We start from the raw sequence: 17,208 nt of genomic DNA on the forward strand, positions 1-17,208 counted from the left end.
ATACTTGTGAGGAAGTCAACATTTCACGATTGAAAAGAGCTGGAAATAGCTCGACCTACGTATGCAAGCGCACAGCGCGTCAAGGTGTTCTTGTGAACCGGTTGTTTTCCGTTGTGTGTTATCGCTGTGGAGCTGGTGCAAACCGCTCCACCGAATGTATGTACAGTATGTCTCTGAGCACCAGGGACAAATTAGCCATTGGGCCAGTGGGGCCGTGGCCCAGGGGCCCTTGGATTTCAGGGGCCCTTCTGGGAAATTGGACCGCGCAGCACTAGGTTTGACGCCCTGAAAAGGGCTCCTGGGGCCCTTCATTGGCCATTGATTTAGTTAAATTTAGGTCAAAAACATGATAAAAACACGGAAAAACACAAAATGTTGCGCTATGGGGGCCCTGCAAAAATGACCGGCCCAGGGGCCCTCATGGGGGTTAATCCGTCCCTGCTGAGCACGACCCATTAACCCATGCAGCTGATATTGATTGGGGTCTCATTCATTACGCATGCACACACACACACACACATACACACACACACACACACACACACACAGTTGCACCGCTCAGTTCACACAGATGTGGTTCTTTTAACCACAGAACCATGTATCTTGACGGGGGAAAAGTGCCCTCGCAATCTCAAATCCTACTATACTCGTGGGGACCGTATAGTAGTACACACACACACACACACACACACACACACACACACACACACACACACACACACACAGGCACACACACACACACACACACACACACACACACACACACACACACACAGCAGCAGCAGCAGCTGGACCCCTCCTCCTCTCCCCTGGGTGTTGTGCCGTGAGCAGCTGAGCAGTAAATAAAGGGGTCTTGAGCTCTGGAGGAGGCTCTTGCATCACAGATGAGTTGTTCAGCCATACCGTCTGCTGTGTGTGGAGCATGAGTATGATGCCCCCAGGGTCCTGTTCACAACACCCAGCTGACATATGGCCAGCGGTGGAAAGGAACCCAGTCTAGTATGCATTTTCTCAAGCACCGTACTGAAGTAACGTGTTGAGGTATTTGCACTTTAAACTCGGGTATTTCCAATTTGCAATGCTTTTACTTCTACTCCACTATACATCTCGGAACTTTCGCTCCACTACATTTATTTGAAAACTGTAGCTACTACTAGTTACTTTGTAGATTTGATTATTATTACGAAACACACTAACCACTAGCCTTATATATATTAAGGACACAATGCGTTGCGACTACACGCTGTACTTTTACATTTGGTAGGCTACTTCAAGTACATTTTGATACAATACCAATGCTTTTTCACTTTTACTCAAGTACATTTTGATACAATACCAATGCTTTTTCACTTTTACTCAAGTACATTTTGATACAATACCAATGCCTTTTCACTTTTACTCAAGTACATTTTTAATGCCGGACTTTTACTTGTACGTTACAGAGTAGGCTATTTCTACATTCCAGTATTCATACTTTTATACTTAAGTAAAACATTTTAGTATCTTTTTCCTCCACTGACATATGGCACCACGGGCAATATAGGGCCTATAGGACCCCACTGTAAAATGCATGCGCACAGTAATGTGTGCATAATGTACAGCATGCGCGCACACTATTGTATAATGTAATGTACATACTGTACATGGGCGGTATGGGCTATTATATGAAAATGCTACAAAATGGACTACGTTTATCCGTGGTGTCGCTATGTTGGTAATGTCATTATGGACGAAGATTTCCAGAAATGTCCTGCTATTTCCAGACATTCTATTATTATTCTATTCCTGGGCAGGAACTATTCTACAAGCTCACTACATGTTGCATCGGCTATTCTCGCTTTATGTCATAATCAGGGCGGATTAAAAAGAGGAATTGAAACGATGCCACTATAATATGACAGAACCGTGTTTCAAAGAAAAAGATGGTATGAATTATGGATCAATTCATTCCTCAGCCACACGGTGTGTCACGGTCCGTGACATGTTATGTTTTCTTGCGTACCTTTTATTTTGTAGTATTGTTTTGTGCCATCCTGTCTTCCCCTGTAGTTCTGTACCTGCCTTGTCTATAACCTGTGTTGTGATCAGTCTTTGTTTTCCACCTGTGTCCTCTTAGTCCCCCAGCCAATCACCTGTGTCCTCTTAGTCCCCCAGCCAATCCCTGTCTTGATTTTGAGTTTTGTTCACCTGTGTCTAGTTATCCCATGTCTATAAGTATGCCCTTGTGTTTTCAGTTCTTTGTTGGTTCGTAAATTGTTGTCAGTGTATTCTAGCTCCTCGTGGTTCCTTGTATATTTTTGTATTGTTTTTCCTTGCTCCTAGTTTTCTCCACCAGGCCGAAGGCATGTGGGGAGAGTATGTTTTGCACTCCGTCCGTCCGTGTGTCCGTCCGTCCGTCCGTCCGTCCGTCCGTCCGTGAGCAGCTAATCTCGGCCACCGTTAACCCGGTCGATGCCAAATTTTGCACACACACTCCCTGGATGCCAACGATGAACCTCTGCCCCAAACTTTCCAGAACGGCCTGTTATAGCGCCACCAGGAGGCCGCTTTGTGCAAAACAAGTTTTTGCACAGTACACCTACAGATTTTGTCCAAACATCACGCAAATTGGTACACAGTCTCTCTAGAGCCATTCAACGAAACCGGTCTTTCAGATTTCTCACACTCCATCCTGATTGGTTAAGATTGGCTTCCAAAGTTCACAGGAGTGCTCAGTTTCAAACAAAATGCTGCAAATCATGAACACATCGCGTGATTTCCGTGAAATTGTGCACCCACATTCCCACTAGGCCGAGGACAAAATGCCACATGAACAATTTCAACTCAGACTCAAGGTGGCGCTATAACTGGCCGAAAAGTGTTTTTACCTCTAACTGCACGGATCTGTGGATAACTTTGTATGCCAACTCCCTAGAGGCCAAGGAAAAACCTTTGCCTGGAATTTTTCACATCTGCTCTTTATAGCGCCACCAGGAGGCCGACATATGTAAAACACATTTTCTATTATTACTCCTTCAGATTTTATCCAAATTTCACGCAAATCGGTACACATGATCTCCATAGTCATGTGATCAACACGGAGCGGCACCATTTCCCATCTTCCATCCTGATTGGCTAAGATTGGCTTCCAAAGCTCACATGATTCGTCCATTTCGAAAAAAGGCCACAAATCACAAACACAGTGTGCAATTTCCGTTAAATTATACACGCACATTTTCACTAGGCCGAGGACGACATGCCACAATTTTTTCCTCAAAATCTGCCTCACGGTGGCGCTATAACAGGCCAATTCCTGTTTTTAGCTATAACTGCATCGATCTGTATACAACTTATGTATGCACACATGGAAAAACATTGTACCTGCATCCCTCCAACACGAACCTCCGGCCCAAATCTTCCTCAACAGCCTGTTATAGCGCCACCATGAGGCCACAACCTGACCTGCCCTGGTGGAGACCTGTGCCGATTGGCACTTTGTCTAGTTATCCCTAGTTTCCTCGTGTTTCCTGTGTTTTGTTCCTGTACCTGGTTTTTGGTTAATAAACCACCGTGCACTCGACCTGCCTTGTGTCTGCCTCATCCTCTGCCATTGTCCTGCGCTTGGGTCCTACACACCTCTGACTCTGATCGGGTCTTATTCAAAACAGACCATGGATTCTCGGAATTGACTTAGGCCCAGACGGTAACGCAATCAGATCTTTTTAACCCTACATCACTGGTTATAAACCTTTTAAGGCCCCCATAAATAATCATTTGAACTGGGGACCCCTCGCCCTGATAGGCACTTGAAATGTAGAGTATAGTTGAGGCATTCCATTTTGTTTGACTCAGTTCCACAGATAAATATTGTGAAGAAAATAGCAGATCTATTTTCACTATTTTCTCTTTCTTATATTATTTGACATTTTCACCAATGGACCTCTGAGAGGTCAAAGGGAACCGAAATGGCCTGGCCCGATGAATGAATGAATTAAGTTTAATTAAGGCAGAGAATCTTACAGTGTAGAACTAGATTGGGACCTAGAGATACAAAAGAAAAGAAACAAATGTGGGGGTCTGTGCCCTAAAGCATAATATCCAACTGGGATATATGTTGAAATGAAAAAGGTTGAGAATGGTTGTCCTGCGTAAATCAGTCCTGTGTGGTTATTCCTGGTTCGTGCAGCTTTTGTGCAGGTTAAAAAAAGAGAAGAAGAAGAAGAATTTTCACAATTTCACTCCTCCTTCCGGGTAGGAACAGAGTGCTTTCTGGGATGGATTGGGCCAAATCGTGAACGCGCTGTGCCGTTGACTATCATTGCGCCATTTGCGCGCGTTCATGTATGAAACAGCGTTCATGTGTCATTGCCCCAATAACATGAACGTGTGCCAAATTGGGCCACTATGTCCATTTGGCCTCAGGGTTTCCTCCCGGTTCCTTCTCTATTAATATATACTCTAAGATCATCATCCTCCCATGGATATATATATATATTAAACTACTACTTAACACTAGCATGTCTGAACTCATCTCATCTACTACTAGATGAGATTTGATCGGCCACTCTCTCCCCCACTCGTCTAATGATCTTCCCACCTCTCCCTGCACCCGTTGACGCCTTGCCATTGTCTTCTAAAGGTACATTCCAACTAATTGTATACAAATGTAGGCTACTCACAACATGTAGACTAAATGTTGTTTTCGAGGTTATATTTGTCATATGCGGTTTGCAGAAATAACAATGTCTGTTTATTTCTCCCGAAAAGGTTTGGAGTATCTAGCGGCCTATAGTCTGTGGTCCGAGTGTACAGACTCCATTTGTCTTGATTGTAGATTGATGTTGTAGACCTTGGTTTACTTTCTAATTGACCATATCACATAGTGTAGCAGCACCTGGGTAATGAGTTTGGCATGAGCGCCAAATGGCTGCCACACGAATAACAACGTGGCTACTATTCACTGTTCATTAACATATTTCTTCTCAAGGTTTTACTTTCAGACGCAAACAGAAACATTTCCGAGACATCGTCAATCAAGGCGAGTCCAGTGTTCACTTACAGAACACACGTACACAGAGCTTTGTGCAGCCTCAGGAATCTGTGTCAAATGCATGTCTAATGGTTTTTAACAAATTCTAGTGTCAAAGTCCTATCGAAGGCAATCCAATTGAGTGTTGTGATATGATGTCTCAAATACAACACATCTCCATGGAAACTATGAACGGGAACCTCTTTTGGTGTTTTAAGCATAATATTATATAGTTATACTTTAGCTATTGAAAAATAGCACATCTACAAGCTCATAGCGCGGCACCGAGTGCTGTGCTACGGGCTTGTAGATCTGCTATTTTTTTTTAATCGTGAAAATGTGGTGCAAATCTCTGAATATATATTCTTTCAGAGCAAACGTTTTTAACTCAAATATTTCCTTTTGGGGGGTCCCTGGAACAACATATTTTCAGATGGTCGGCAGCCAAATACATATAATGTTTTGCGGCCCTTGACATTAAATAGTTTGAGCACCACTGAGATAGTTACACGCCTCCCCAAACCCCAAAACGTACATACATATTAAACCCGGCAGACTGTCCTGAAATTATTGGCTTAGGAATGCGACAAAAACAAAGGAATCTCCATGAATTCAAGACTTCATGGGTGATGATACATTTCCAGGGTGAACTAATCCTTTAACAAACATATTGTTGGGATCGTCACACACACACGCACACACACACACACACACACACCCTCACACACACACACACACACACCCTCACACACACACACACACACACACACACACACACACACACACACACACACACACACACACACACACACACACACACACACACACACACACACACACACACACACACACACACACACACACACACACACACACACACACACACACACACACACACATGTATGGAGGCAGAACCATGCAGACAACAGGCAGGCAGACAACAGACAGATGTGGTGGAGAGACTATAGCGCCCGGTGCTTTACCTGTGTCCCTCCGCAGTCACCAGAGACGCCCATTAGTCTTCTGTCTCCCTCCGTCTCTCTCTGTCTCTCCTCTCTAAACAACAGGATGTCTCTCTCTGTCTCTCTCTGTCTCTCCTCTCTAAACAACAGGATGTCTCTCTCTGTCTCTCCGTGTCTCGTCCTCCTCTCCAGACGACCAGACACATGGGGGCGCGCGCAGTGCCTCTTCTCGCGACGCCCGGGTACGCAAGTGTCTGTTCGTGCGCGTTTAAGTCGTCCGACTGTCCTGTCCTCTGCGTGTGTGTATATATATATATTATATGCGTGTGTGTATTTGTGTCTTCTGTATTTTGACAGCAAATTCTGTCAAAGTCTTAGTCATTTGAATAACACCATTTAGTTTTAGTCGTCTGAAATTGTTTAGTCTATATCAAAATTTTAGTCTTTTAGTCTTAAGTGTTAATTTTGACAGCAAATTCTGAATTAGTCTTTTGAACAAACCATTTAGATTTAGTCCTATTTGGTCTGAAATTGTTTAGTCTTAGTCGACTAAATATCAAAAATCTTAGTCTTAGTCAAAATACAAAATGAACACTGGTGTGTGTGTGTGTGTGTGTGTGTGTGTGCGTGTGGGCGCGCTCTACTGGAAGCCCAGCAGGAACATGAGCACCACGTTGATGACCACCAGCAGCATCATGATGAAGAAGACCACCACCTTCTGCGTCTCGGGGTCCAGGTTGCAGCGCAGCAGCGTGTTCAGGAGGCCCGCCCGGGGCCGCCCCCAGCGGCCCGAGCCTCCGCCGCCCCCGTCGCCGCGAGCCATGAGGGCAACCCTCTCTCCCGCCGCCTCCTCCCCTCCTCCGTCCTCCCGCTCCTCCTCCTCCTCCTCCTCGCCCCTCGCGGCCCCCCGCCGGCCCCCGCCGCGGTCCCTCAGAACCGCCGCCGCCGCGGCGTGGTGGTGGTGGTGGTGGTGGTGCCCCCCGCACCACACGGCTGCCCCCGCGACCCCTGCCGGTAGCGCCACCCCACCCCCCACCACTCCTCCACCTCTCCGGCCGCCGCCGCCGCCGCGATCCGATGCCGCTCCCCCGCCCCTCCTCCTCTTCCTCCCCGCCGCGTCTCTTCGGCTGCTGCTGCTGCGCGTGGCGTCGCGCTCTGCTGCCACTTTGCCACTCCCCGGTGTTGTGTGGTACGCTAGCGCCTCTGCTTACGATCACGCCCCGGGGGGGGGATGGCCACGTATCGCCGGCCGGCCGCTTAATGGGAAGTCTGCGTTGATTATGTCCGAGACGCTCTCTTTTGTCCCCCTCTCCGTTTCTCTCTCTCTCTTTCTTCTATAGAGCACGTCGAGTCCTCTCTAGTCCGTGGTTCTGAACGCGCTCTCTTCTTCCCCCGTGGTGCTGTCAGGATGTCAGGAGGCGAGACTGAAGACGGGATGCTGCGTCGTTACTGATCCCCATCCCTTCTCCTCCTCCAGCTCCTCCTCTCTCTCTTCTTCTAATTCTTCCACTTCTCTCTCTCTCTCCTCCTTCGTTCCCCTGGGGCTCGTTCTGTCGTTCTCTCTCTCCCTCTCTCTCTCCTCCTTCGTTCCTCCGGGCTCGTTCTCTCTCTCTCTCTCTCTCTCTCTCTCTCTCCTCCAGGGATTGGTTGGTCGGCTGGCTGTGCCGGCCGGTTGTCTGCAACGCTCGCTCGCCGGGTTTTTTTTTTTATGTCTCTTTGGTTTTTCCTCCTCCTCGATCGCTCCGACCTCTCGACGTTCTCACCTCATTGTTGTTCCCTCCCCGTACGTTCGCTATCACTTTTATCGTCCTGCCTCTCCCCCTCTCTCTCTCTCTCTCTCTCTCTCTCTCTCTCTCTCTCTCTTTCTCTCTCTATCTCCCTTTCAAGTGTAGCTATGATGCGGCTCGGTGTCGAGCCTGGCTCTGCACTGCTACACACATCCATCCAACTCAGAGTATCTCTCTCTCTCTCTCTCTCTTTGATTGTTTTTCCTTTTTCTACACCCCCCCCCTCCCCCCCTTCCCCCCCACCGCCCCGCCCCTCCCCAACCAATTCCATTCCTTTTTTTTCTTCCTCCACACCCACCCTCCCTCACGTACGGCTCGGCAGCCAATCAGGGGGTTGAGAGTGCGGCAACGTATCCTGGATACGTGAGTGGTTGAGGCAGGGCCTTAGCAACCCCAGGGAGGGAGGGGGATGGGATGAGAGAGAGAGAGAGAGAGGCTGTTGGAGGCCATGCAGAATGAATGCACTGCTCCCAAGTGAAATGTGCACGTGCATGCACGTGTGTGTGCGTGTGTGCGTGTGTTTGTGTGTGAGAAAGAGAGAGAGAGAGAGAGAGAGAGAGAGCAGCCGTGCATTTTTTGTGCGAAAGAGGAGAGGGAGTGATGAAGCACATCTGGGGTGTGAATGTGCCTCCATTGAAAGACGATATCACCTTGATCTAACTATAGAGGCATCAACATGATTTTATCCACGGCAAGATATATATATATATATATATATATATCAAGTTGAATCTTTTTTAATCGTGTCGTGTTTAGCCTGGATTTAGATTTAATCAAACCTCAAGTAAAGAAGGAAACATTGACGAATGAAATGTGTCTGGTGAAAAGAAGCAGCTTGGACTCCTCATGCATAGAGGGAAGCATGAGGTCAGTCCCCAGGTTGGCAGAGGAAGTGTGGCGCCCAGGATTACAAATTACATTAGATAATTGACACTGGTGAAAAAATGGCTTGCAAAATGATGGGATAAAGATTATAAGAAAAAAGAAATGTCGTTGGTCCATAATGTATGTTGTTTTTGTATTTTATTTGACTAGACTTGTACGTGCCCGTCGGGCACCGGCCTACTTGGGAACGATGCAACTTGGGAACCATAGCCGTTGTCATACTGTATATGGAGATATCTGTAGTATGTCGTCCCTGTCGTCATAGCACCAATTGTAACTGTCTGTCCTACATGGAGACCTCTGTATCTGTCTGTCTGCCTGTGTGTGAATAGTGCAAACTGACTGTGAAAAGTGGATTGGTGAAGTAATCAATTATTATATTGGCAGGTGTGGGGTTGCCATGGCAATCAATTGGCTGAGGCAGAGGCTGGAAATTGCACAAGTGAGGGGATTTAGGCTGATTAGGCCCACTGGCAGAGCCTGACCAGAGACTTTTGTGGTGGTTCTGGAGAACCGTGGGTCCGACCGACTCGATACCGGGCACTGCACTCCCTGTCGGGGGGTGGAACGCGGATGTCGAATTTGAAGTCGGTGGGTCAAAGGTTTTACAAGGCATTACAACCGTACACACACACATGCAGACAGACAGACAGACATTCATAGTAGGATGGCTCGATGTAGGTATGAGTGTATATCTGTGTCCTTTGTTCTGCAACGTGTCTGAGCTGTCTGTCTTTTTTCTGTTTTGTCTTTGTCATAAAATGTAAAAATCAATACAAATATTATTGAAAAAAAAATATATATAAAAAAAAAAAATATATATATATATATGTAGTCGACTAAAACTAGGCAAAAACTACAACTCTTAGGATGACTAACTAACTAACTAAAAAACAAAATTACATTTTATTCAAAAGACTATAACTAAAACTAATACAACATTTGCTGTCAAAATGAACACTGGTCATGACATGCAGGTACAGTTCAGCCCATGAACCACTTACTGTAAACCAAGCAAAAAAAAAAAAAAAAAAAAAAAAACTAAAAATGTTGTATGGCCAAGTCCTAATTTGTACAGTATGAAAAGGAGCTCCACACGCACACACACACACACACACACACACACACACACACACACACACACACACACACACACACACACACACACACACTCACACACAACATTCAGCTAATCAAATCATCACAAATGTGGTACACACAAACACACAACGCTGGGCACATGCTGGCTTCTATGGAAACAGCACGGACAAAAGGCTGGTTTAGCGGAAACGTTTATAAAAGAAAACTCGTTCTTGCCACTCCGTGTGTGACCTATTACCTTCATAAAGGCTTCTATGGAAACCAACACAGCTCAGTCGCCAAGACAACTAGAACTTTAATCCATGACTTAAAGGACAACTGTAGTTTTTTTTTCAAGTTTTATAGGTTATTAGAGAAAGTAAAAGATAGGCGACAATTGAAAGAAACAATTGTGTGAAAATAGCAAATCTACAAGCTCACTATGTGAGCTTGTATATTTGCTATTTTCACTATTCATTGTATGCTGAAGTACATCTATATAGAGCTCAAAGCGGTTGCTCCGAGGCTGACCCAGTGAACCCACTGAGGCGTTCTAGGTCTCACCTCTCTGTGGGATTGACCTCAATCTGCAGCTGAAACCTCCCCATGCAGGTCCTCACAACACACACAAGCACATGTGCACGATCACCTGCGTGGTCACTGACCAAACCAGTGGGGTCCTTGAGGAGGATCCACTAGCAAATTCGTTGTAATTGTGATGTGTGATCATTCATGTGTAGCCTACTAGCCGACAAAAGGTTGTGCCCACATGGAATAATGCAGTGTGAGAAAATGCACACTGCACAGGTGTGCGCGTGCGTGTGCGAGCGCACGTACATTACAGGCAGCGAGGCGAGAGGTGTTGAGAAACTCTTTCCTTATTGGCTTTCCAACGTTTGTTTGATCGTATTCCAGCTGCTGTCCATGTCACAAAATCGGGCCGCATCGAGAATATTTAAGGGCGTGTTATTTAAATGGCGGTTATTTTTGACATTATTTTATCAAAGCTCCGACCAAATTTACGCTGGGATCGGCTGTATAGACCGATTCACAGAGGGGTGCCCTGGCCACGGCCATTACTGAGGTGTAATCCATGAGCAGGTGCTCCGTAGGCCAGGTGTAGCTAATCAGTGCTGTTGCGCCCTCTTATGGCCACCCTTAATATCATCTTATTGTGCCTTAGGCCAACTTTGGCTGACTTTTTGAATGACTATAGAATAATGTGCGATATGACCACAATGTCACGAAATATCTCATTTTAAAGCTGCACATCTCTAGTTTACACCGAAAAATATGTTCCTAGCATGTTCCTTCGTTTACTTATAAGCACTTTAGTACACCTTGGTTTGACTTATCACTGAAACCAAGGTCTACTAAAAAGCTTATAAGTAAACGATGGAACAAGCTATAATCATAATTATTTTTTCATTGTAAAGTAGTGACTTGGAGCTATAAAATGAGACATTTCGTGACATTGTGGTCATATCTCACATTTTTCGATTGCCATTCAAAAAGTCGCCAAATCTGGCCAATGCTGGCCAATGCCCCATTTCTTAATTCGTCATTTTAATGCAATAAGAGGGATCAGCGATCTAAATACAATACATCACGTTTTACTTTCGATTTCAAAGTAATACCCAGAGGTTCCACTTGATGGCAGTAACGTTCCATTATTCTGATTTTGACAAAAGTGTTAAATCTGGCTAAATCACTTCCTGTCAAACGAGGTAAACAAAGGAAGCTAATTTGACCCCTAGCTTATAGCTTGGTCGTCCGGATTGCTAAACTAACATTAGCTTTGTCATAACTTAGTCAGATTAAGCTTAAAAACGGCCAGGAACATCCCAAAATATCACATTTTTTGCGTGCACGATAGTGCACGATCGCGCGGGTTTCGGCCGGTTTTTGGTAGATTACATAAAAATAATTAAAAGAATGTCAAACAATTGCAATATTTTGTTATAAAAAGACGTACTGACAGGGCAGTACGTCTACTACGCAGATAACGTCATTGGCTTGGAGGGATTTGTTGATTTACTACGTCAATTAACATGGCAGTCTATGGGCTTGACGTAGTCTTGGCATTCAGGGGGTTAATGGTACACCTCAGTAATGGCCGCACCCAGGAAAGCCTCTGTGAATCGGTCTAGCATCACTTGATACGTGGGCATATGCCAAAACCCACGCTCAGAATATACACTCCATTGATGAATGAGGCTCACTGCAATGTGACTGCATGCACTCTCACAAACATGCCTGTGTGTCTCTCAGCCAAACATAACTCAACAGCACCCCCTCAGTCAAAGCCCTGCATGTACACACAGATAGTGGACAGCTGCTCCCCCTCTCTAGACCACTGAACACAACCACATGCGACACTAACACATGTACTTCTGGATTACATTGAGCTTTTACTGAATTCCAGTGGTGGAAAGTATAACTAAATACATTTACTTAAGTACTGTACTTAAGTACAATTTTGAAGTATTTGTACATCTCGGGTCCAAATATTGTACTTTTACTCTACACTACCTTAATTAAAACGTTATTTTGTCGATCTCACACCCATAAATGGTAAATGGTAAATGGTGCATTTATATAGCACCTTTATCCAAGGCGCTTTACAGAGATTGTGCATTACATTCACCCATTCATACACCGATGGCAGCGGAAACCATGCAAGGCACCAACTAGCACATCGGGAGCAATTAGGGGTTCAGTGTCTTGCTCAAGGACACTTCGACAGTAACTCTGGGGGAGCCCGGGTTCGAACTGGCAACCTTACGGTTACCATCCAGGCACTCTACCCCTGAGCCACCGCCGCCCCCCTGGAACTCCCTCAAGGACCCCTAGGGGTCCCCCAGGACCCCACTTTGGGAACCACTGGTCTAATTGCACTGCTGCGGTGGTGACGCATGCAATAAGCACAGTGCTATTATCATGCTGTATACGGAGCTGTCTGGAGGCTGATTTATCCGCTCTGCAATTCACATTCCACCGGAGCCCCACACATCACACTGGGCACTGCCGTTTGCATCCATGACAACCACATAACCCAGCATCCTCGCTGGGCACTTTGTATTTATCACCTTGTCTCCCTCCTCAGCCAAGTGACACCGGCAACCATTTCTAGTCTGTCTCTTGTGGACGTGTTCCATTTCATCCCGTTAGCAAACCTGTGTTGTTGTTTTTGCCCTTTTAGTGTGCTCTCTTATCTATATCATATTGATTCAGGTCAGCTGTTGTCGGTATTCAGCAGACACTCTCACTCCAGAGCGATTTACAGTAAGCAAGAACAAGACATGGTAATACATCAAATACATATAGAAACAGTCATCAATAGTCATAAGCAAGCTAACTGTAGAATATCTGTACAGTGAAGCTATGAGTACATAGAGTGCTACGTCTACATACAATTACATATAAGTTGAGCCTTTGCAAATGCCTGTAAGGTCGTCGAGGCTAGTAAGTTCACACCAGCAAACAGCACACCAGCAAATGGTGCAACAACATGTACAATGCATAATATTTATTTATGAAGTGAAACAATATACAATATTTTCTGCTCAACTAAAACGCTATACTGTACAAGTAGATTAAACCACTACCGGTATACTCATTTTACTTCCATCGACAGAAGCCATTATAGAGGCAACAACATCACACACACACAGCCGCGACCACAAGGAAGGAATATTAAGTTTTGCTTCTTCTCCTTTCCATTGTGTTGGTTTGAGAGGAGAGGCGTGGAGGAATTCACACCATTTAGCCACAACAATGAAGCATCAGAGTTTGCTCCCTTGGAGGGCTGCTGTGTACATCTCATTCTGAACAGAGTTTGCTCCCTGCAGGGCGGCTGTGTACATCTCATTCTGAACCGCCGTCCCACAGAGCACGTGAAATTGCCCCGTAAGCCTCAGTAATTGTTTTGAAGGCAGGTGGTTCGGCGTAATCCGCCATGGGCCAAATTCCAATACCCCAAATCTCGGCCACTAGCTCACTCACACTCCATCGTGGTGAAATTGTGATTTGGTGTATTGGAATTTGGCTATTATGCAATTCTGCGTGACAACCAGAGAGTGGGACGGGCTGGTAGGACGGCAGCCTAAACCAATCACAGTCAGGTATCTGGGGCGTCTGTATCTCAGGAGCCATTACAGAGGAGGCAAGCTTCCGCGTGCGTCACAGAAGGGGAACGTTTGGTCAGGCCAATCAGAGACACATGTAGACGTTTGTTTTCAATTCAATCAGAAAAGTCCCAGAAAAGACGCATCTTTTAGTCATTTTGCCACACATCCGCTATCCCTGCGATACATCTATTTGGGTTTAACCCATTTAGGCCTGACGTGATACATCTATTTGGGTTTAACCCATTTAGGCCTGACGTGATACATCTATTTGGGTTTAACCCATTTAGGCCTGACGTGATACATCTATTTGGGTTTAACCCATTTAGGCCTGACGTGATACATCTATTTGGGTTTAACCCATTTAGGCCTGACGTGATACATCTGTTTGGGTTTAACCCATTTAGGCCTGATGTGATACATCTATTTGGGTTTAACCCATTTAGGCCTGACGTGACGTAGAAATAAAAAAAACGTTTGCTCTGAAAGAATATATATTCAAAGATTTGTGCCGCATTTATTTATTTTTTAAAAAAATAGCTAAAGTATTACTTAGTTAAAACACCAAAAGAGGTTCCCGCCCCAAAATGGGTTAATATTTTCCCGGATTTGGCTCATTTTAATTCCCGGGAATTTGCGGACCTTTTCCCGGGCTCACTTGGGAATTCCTGTCAGAAAAAAAAATTGAAGAAAAGAAAAAAAGTTCCCACCAAAATGCATTTATATGTATAGATACTTCATATGTACTTCATCTGGGAAGTCTCCTCAGTAAGGACAATGCGTGCAGCAGGGACATCAGTATAAGGCTCGGAAAAGCTCGCAGCACATTTGCAAGCCTCCAGACCATCTGTAAATCTAAGCAATACAGCCTAAAAACGAAGATCAAACTGTCAGTTTTGCTGTATGGCTCAGAATGCTGGCGAGTGGTGCAGAGCGACATGAATAAAATCAACTCATTCCACAATGGGTGCCTCCGGAAGATATGTCGCATCTTTTGGCCAGAAAAGATCTCCAACGAGGACCTGTACCCAAAGACAAACTGTTACAATGTGGTACAGGAAATCAATCACAGACGGCTCAGATAGCTCGGACATGTCCTTCGAATGGATCAGAACAGCATTCCTAGGGGCACGGTGGCACAGTTGGTAGTGCTGTCGCCTCACAGCTAGAAGGTCCAGAGTTTGCATGTTCTCCCCGTGTCCCCTAGGGTAGGTACCCTCATAAAAAACATGCAGTAATCCTGGTCTCTAAACTGCCTCTCTCTGGCCAGCCGGGGCGCCTGATGGAGGGGAAAGGAACTGGTTGGAATAACGTGTTCCTTCCACGCGCTACGTCCAACCAGGGAAACTCCCCCCTGTCAGGTGTAAAGGAGCAACTTGGACACTCAGGCATGAAGGAAGCATGAGTTCAAGTCCGTTGCTCTCCCCTTGTCCCCCATATATGGGGACTAGGTTGGTGGAGGGTGTGTAGAGCCCAGGATCACATTAGATGATTGACACAGGGGTGAAAAATGTGTTACAAAACCGTGGGTTAAAAAGTATTAAAAAAAAGAAAAAATAACAGCATTCCTAAAGTGGCCCTAAGATGTACCCCACCTGGAAAGAGGAAACAAGGGAGGCCAAAAACAACCTGGCGGAGAACTGTGACCTCAGAACTGAAGATGGCAAATCTGACATGGGGCGAGGCACAACATGCTGCACAGGATAGGACCAGATGGAAGCAGCTTATGTTCCACCGGGAACGAAGAGGAGAGAAAAAAAAAAAGAATAGTGATATTCTTTTTGTTTAAAACGTTTTATTTGAACGAAATATGAACAGATAGCCTACAATTAAATTATTAAATTAAAATATTAATACTAGCGTAGCTACTACGCTATTCAGAAAAGGTGACACTTAAGGAGTTTGCACTAAATGTGACTGTCGAAGCACGGGGATTTCACCCTTTGAGCAGTGCTGGGTCCCCTTCTCCGCTGCAGAGAATGTTGAGAATGTGATCATCTCGCTTTGTACTTCATGAAAAGTCCGATTGGGTGTTAAAATAGCCAGCACGGCCAGTGCACAACACACTGATTATATTGGGGGGAGAGAGAGAGAGAGAGAGAGAGAGAGAGACGCTGCGTGCTGGTGGGTATAGGCTACTGTATATGGTTATAAAACAAATTGTAGCCTAGGCTACTGTGTTCCGTTTCACGTTATTTCTGAGTGAGGCACACATGCAGGCAAAAGCAAAAAGGGGTTTAGAAGAGACAATGTCCATCACGGGGAAAGGAAACTCCTCGCTCCGTCTGTAAAACACACTTCTCACAGAGCGACTGATGAGGCTACTAATGATGATTGACTGAAGATGACTGTTCTGGAGAGAGTGACTCCACAGTGCTTGTCTAGTGCAGACAGGAAATTATACGTTCTCCTCAGACATTCATATTTTGCTAAAGTGTATATATCTGTATCTGGTTAATTGCAGGAGGATGCAGGATCCGCTGATTTTATCTTGACCGCCCCGTGCCTGCCCGCAGGTATTTAAATACCGCTCGCGCGGCCAACATTTACTTTGGGTCCCGCTGGCTCCAGTTCCCGTGGCAGCCCTCGAGATTGCGTGCCCTGTACCCGGGAGGCCCGGAATCCCGGGATCCCGGGATCCCGGGATTAAACCCTATAGCGGGCAGCCTCCTTAAGAAGTGCTGTGGGCCCACAATGCCCTGGAACCTCATTCATACTGTAGATATTGTCACTGTCGAGCAGAAACCTTCCTCTCTCCACATTTCAACCACATAAAGAAAATATTCTGTGGCTCGTGAAAGATTAGAGTAGACACGCTATGGCAGTGTGTGTGTGTGTGTGTGTGTGTGTGTGTGTGTGCAAACCTCGTAGTAAACCGTGGTAGTAAATTAACGAACGGCGAGGAGGAAACATGTCATCAGGCTCTAGTGTCCTACCTCGTTGATGGCCAGCTGCTCCCCTCCCCCTCCCCCGGGGTGTCCAAAACGGGAGCCAGAGCCGCGGAAGTCGTCGTACAGCAGGTCCTCCTCGCTGCCCAGCTCGTCTCCGTGCAGACCGGCCTTGTCCGCCGGCCCGTCAGGCATCACCACCGCTGAAAGACACATGATAAAAGGACGTTTGAATACAGCTGAAATAACCCCCCCCCCTGGAATGACATTACAGCACAGAAGAAACTCATTAAAATGTGATAGGAAAACATACCACCACAATGTGGAGAAAAAGACACTCAAAAATTAATGTGACAGGAAAAACACACTACCGACGTCAGGAGACGACCCTCAGTGAAAAGCAAGCTAAGTGAGGGAGGGAACAAAAGACCGTATTGACCTATGTGAGCTATTGGAAAAGCACATGATACC

At 45.8% G+C, this 17,208-nt stretch overlaps 1 protein-coding gene across 2 annotated transcripts in view; it reads right to left on the reverse strand.

Annotated features, from left to right (window-relative positions):
• LOC310868230 (rho guanine nucleotide exchange factor 4-like) overlaps positions 1 to 16,905 on the reverse strand; it is a 41,249-nt gene extending 24,344 nt beyond the window's left edge. The window contains exon 1 of one of the 2 annotated variants that reach the window (XM_083778562.1): positions 16,786 to 16,905. Coding sequence is in view for 1 of the 2 variants with exons in the window: in XM_083778561.1 (XP_083634687.1) it covers positions 5,992 to 6,024 (33 nt within the window). In the remaining variant the exon portion in view is untranslated. Of the gene's footprint in view, positions 1 to 5,991; positions 6,116 to 16,785 lie in introns of those variants that run through there. The other variant, XM_083778561.1, reaches the window with a different exon arrangement.
• Positions 16,906 to 17,208: the final 303 nt, after the last annotated feature.

The sequence above is a fragment of the Protomyctophum parallelum genome (assembly GCF_964188405.1).
Source record: "Protomyctophum parallelum genome assembly, chromosome: 12".
NCBI lineage: Eukaryota > Metazoa > Chordata > Actinopteri > Myctophiformes > Myctophidae > Protomyctophum > Protomyctophum parallelum.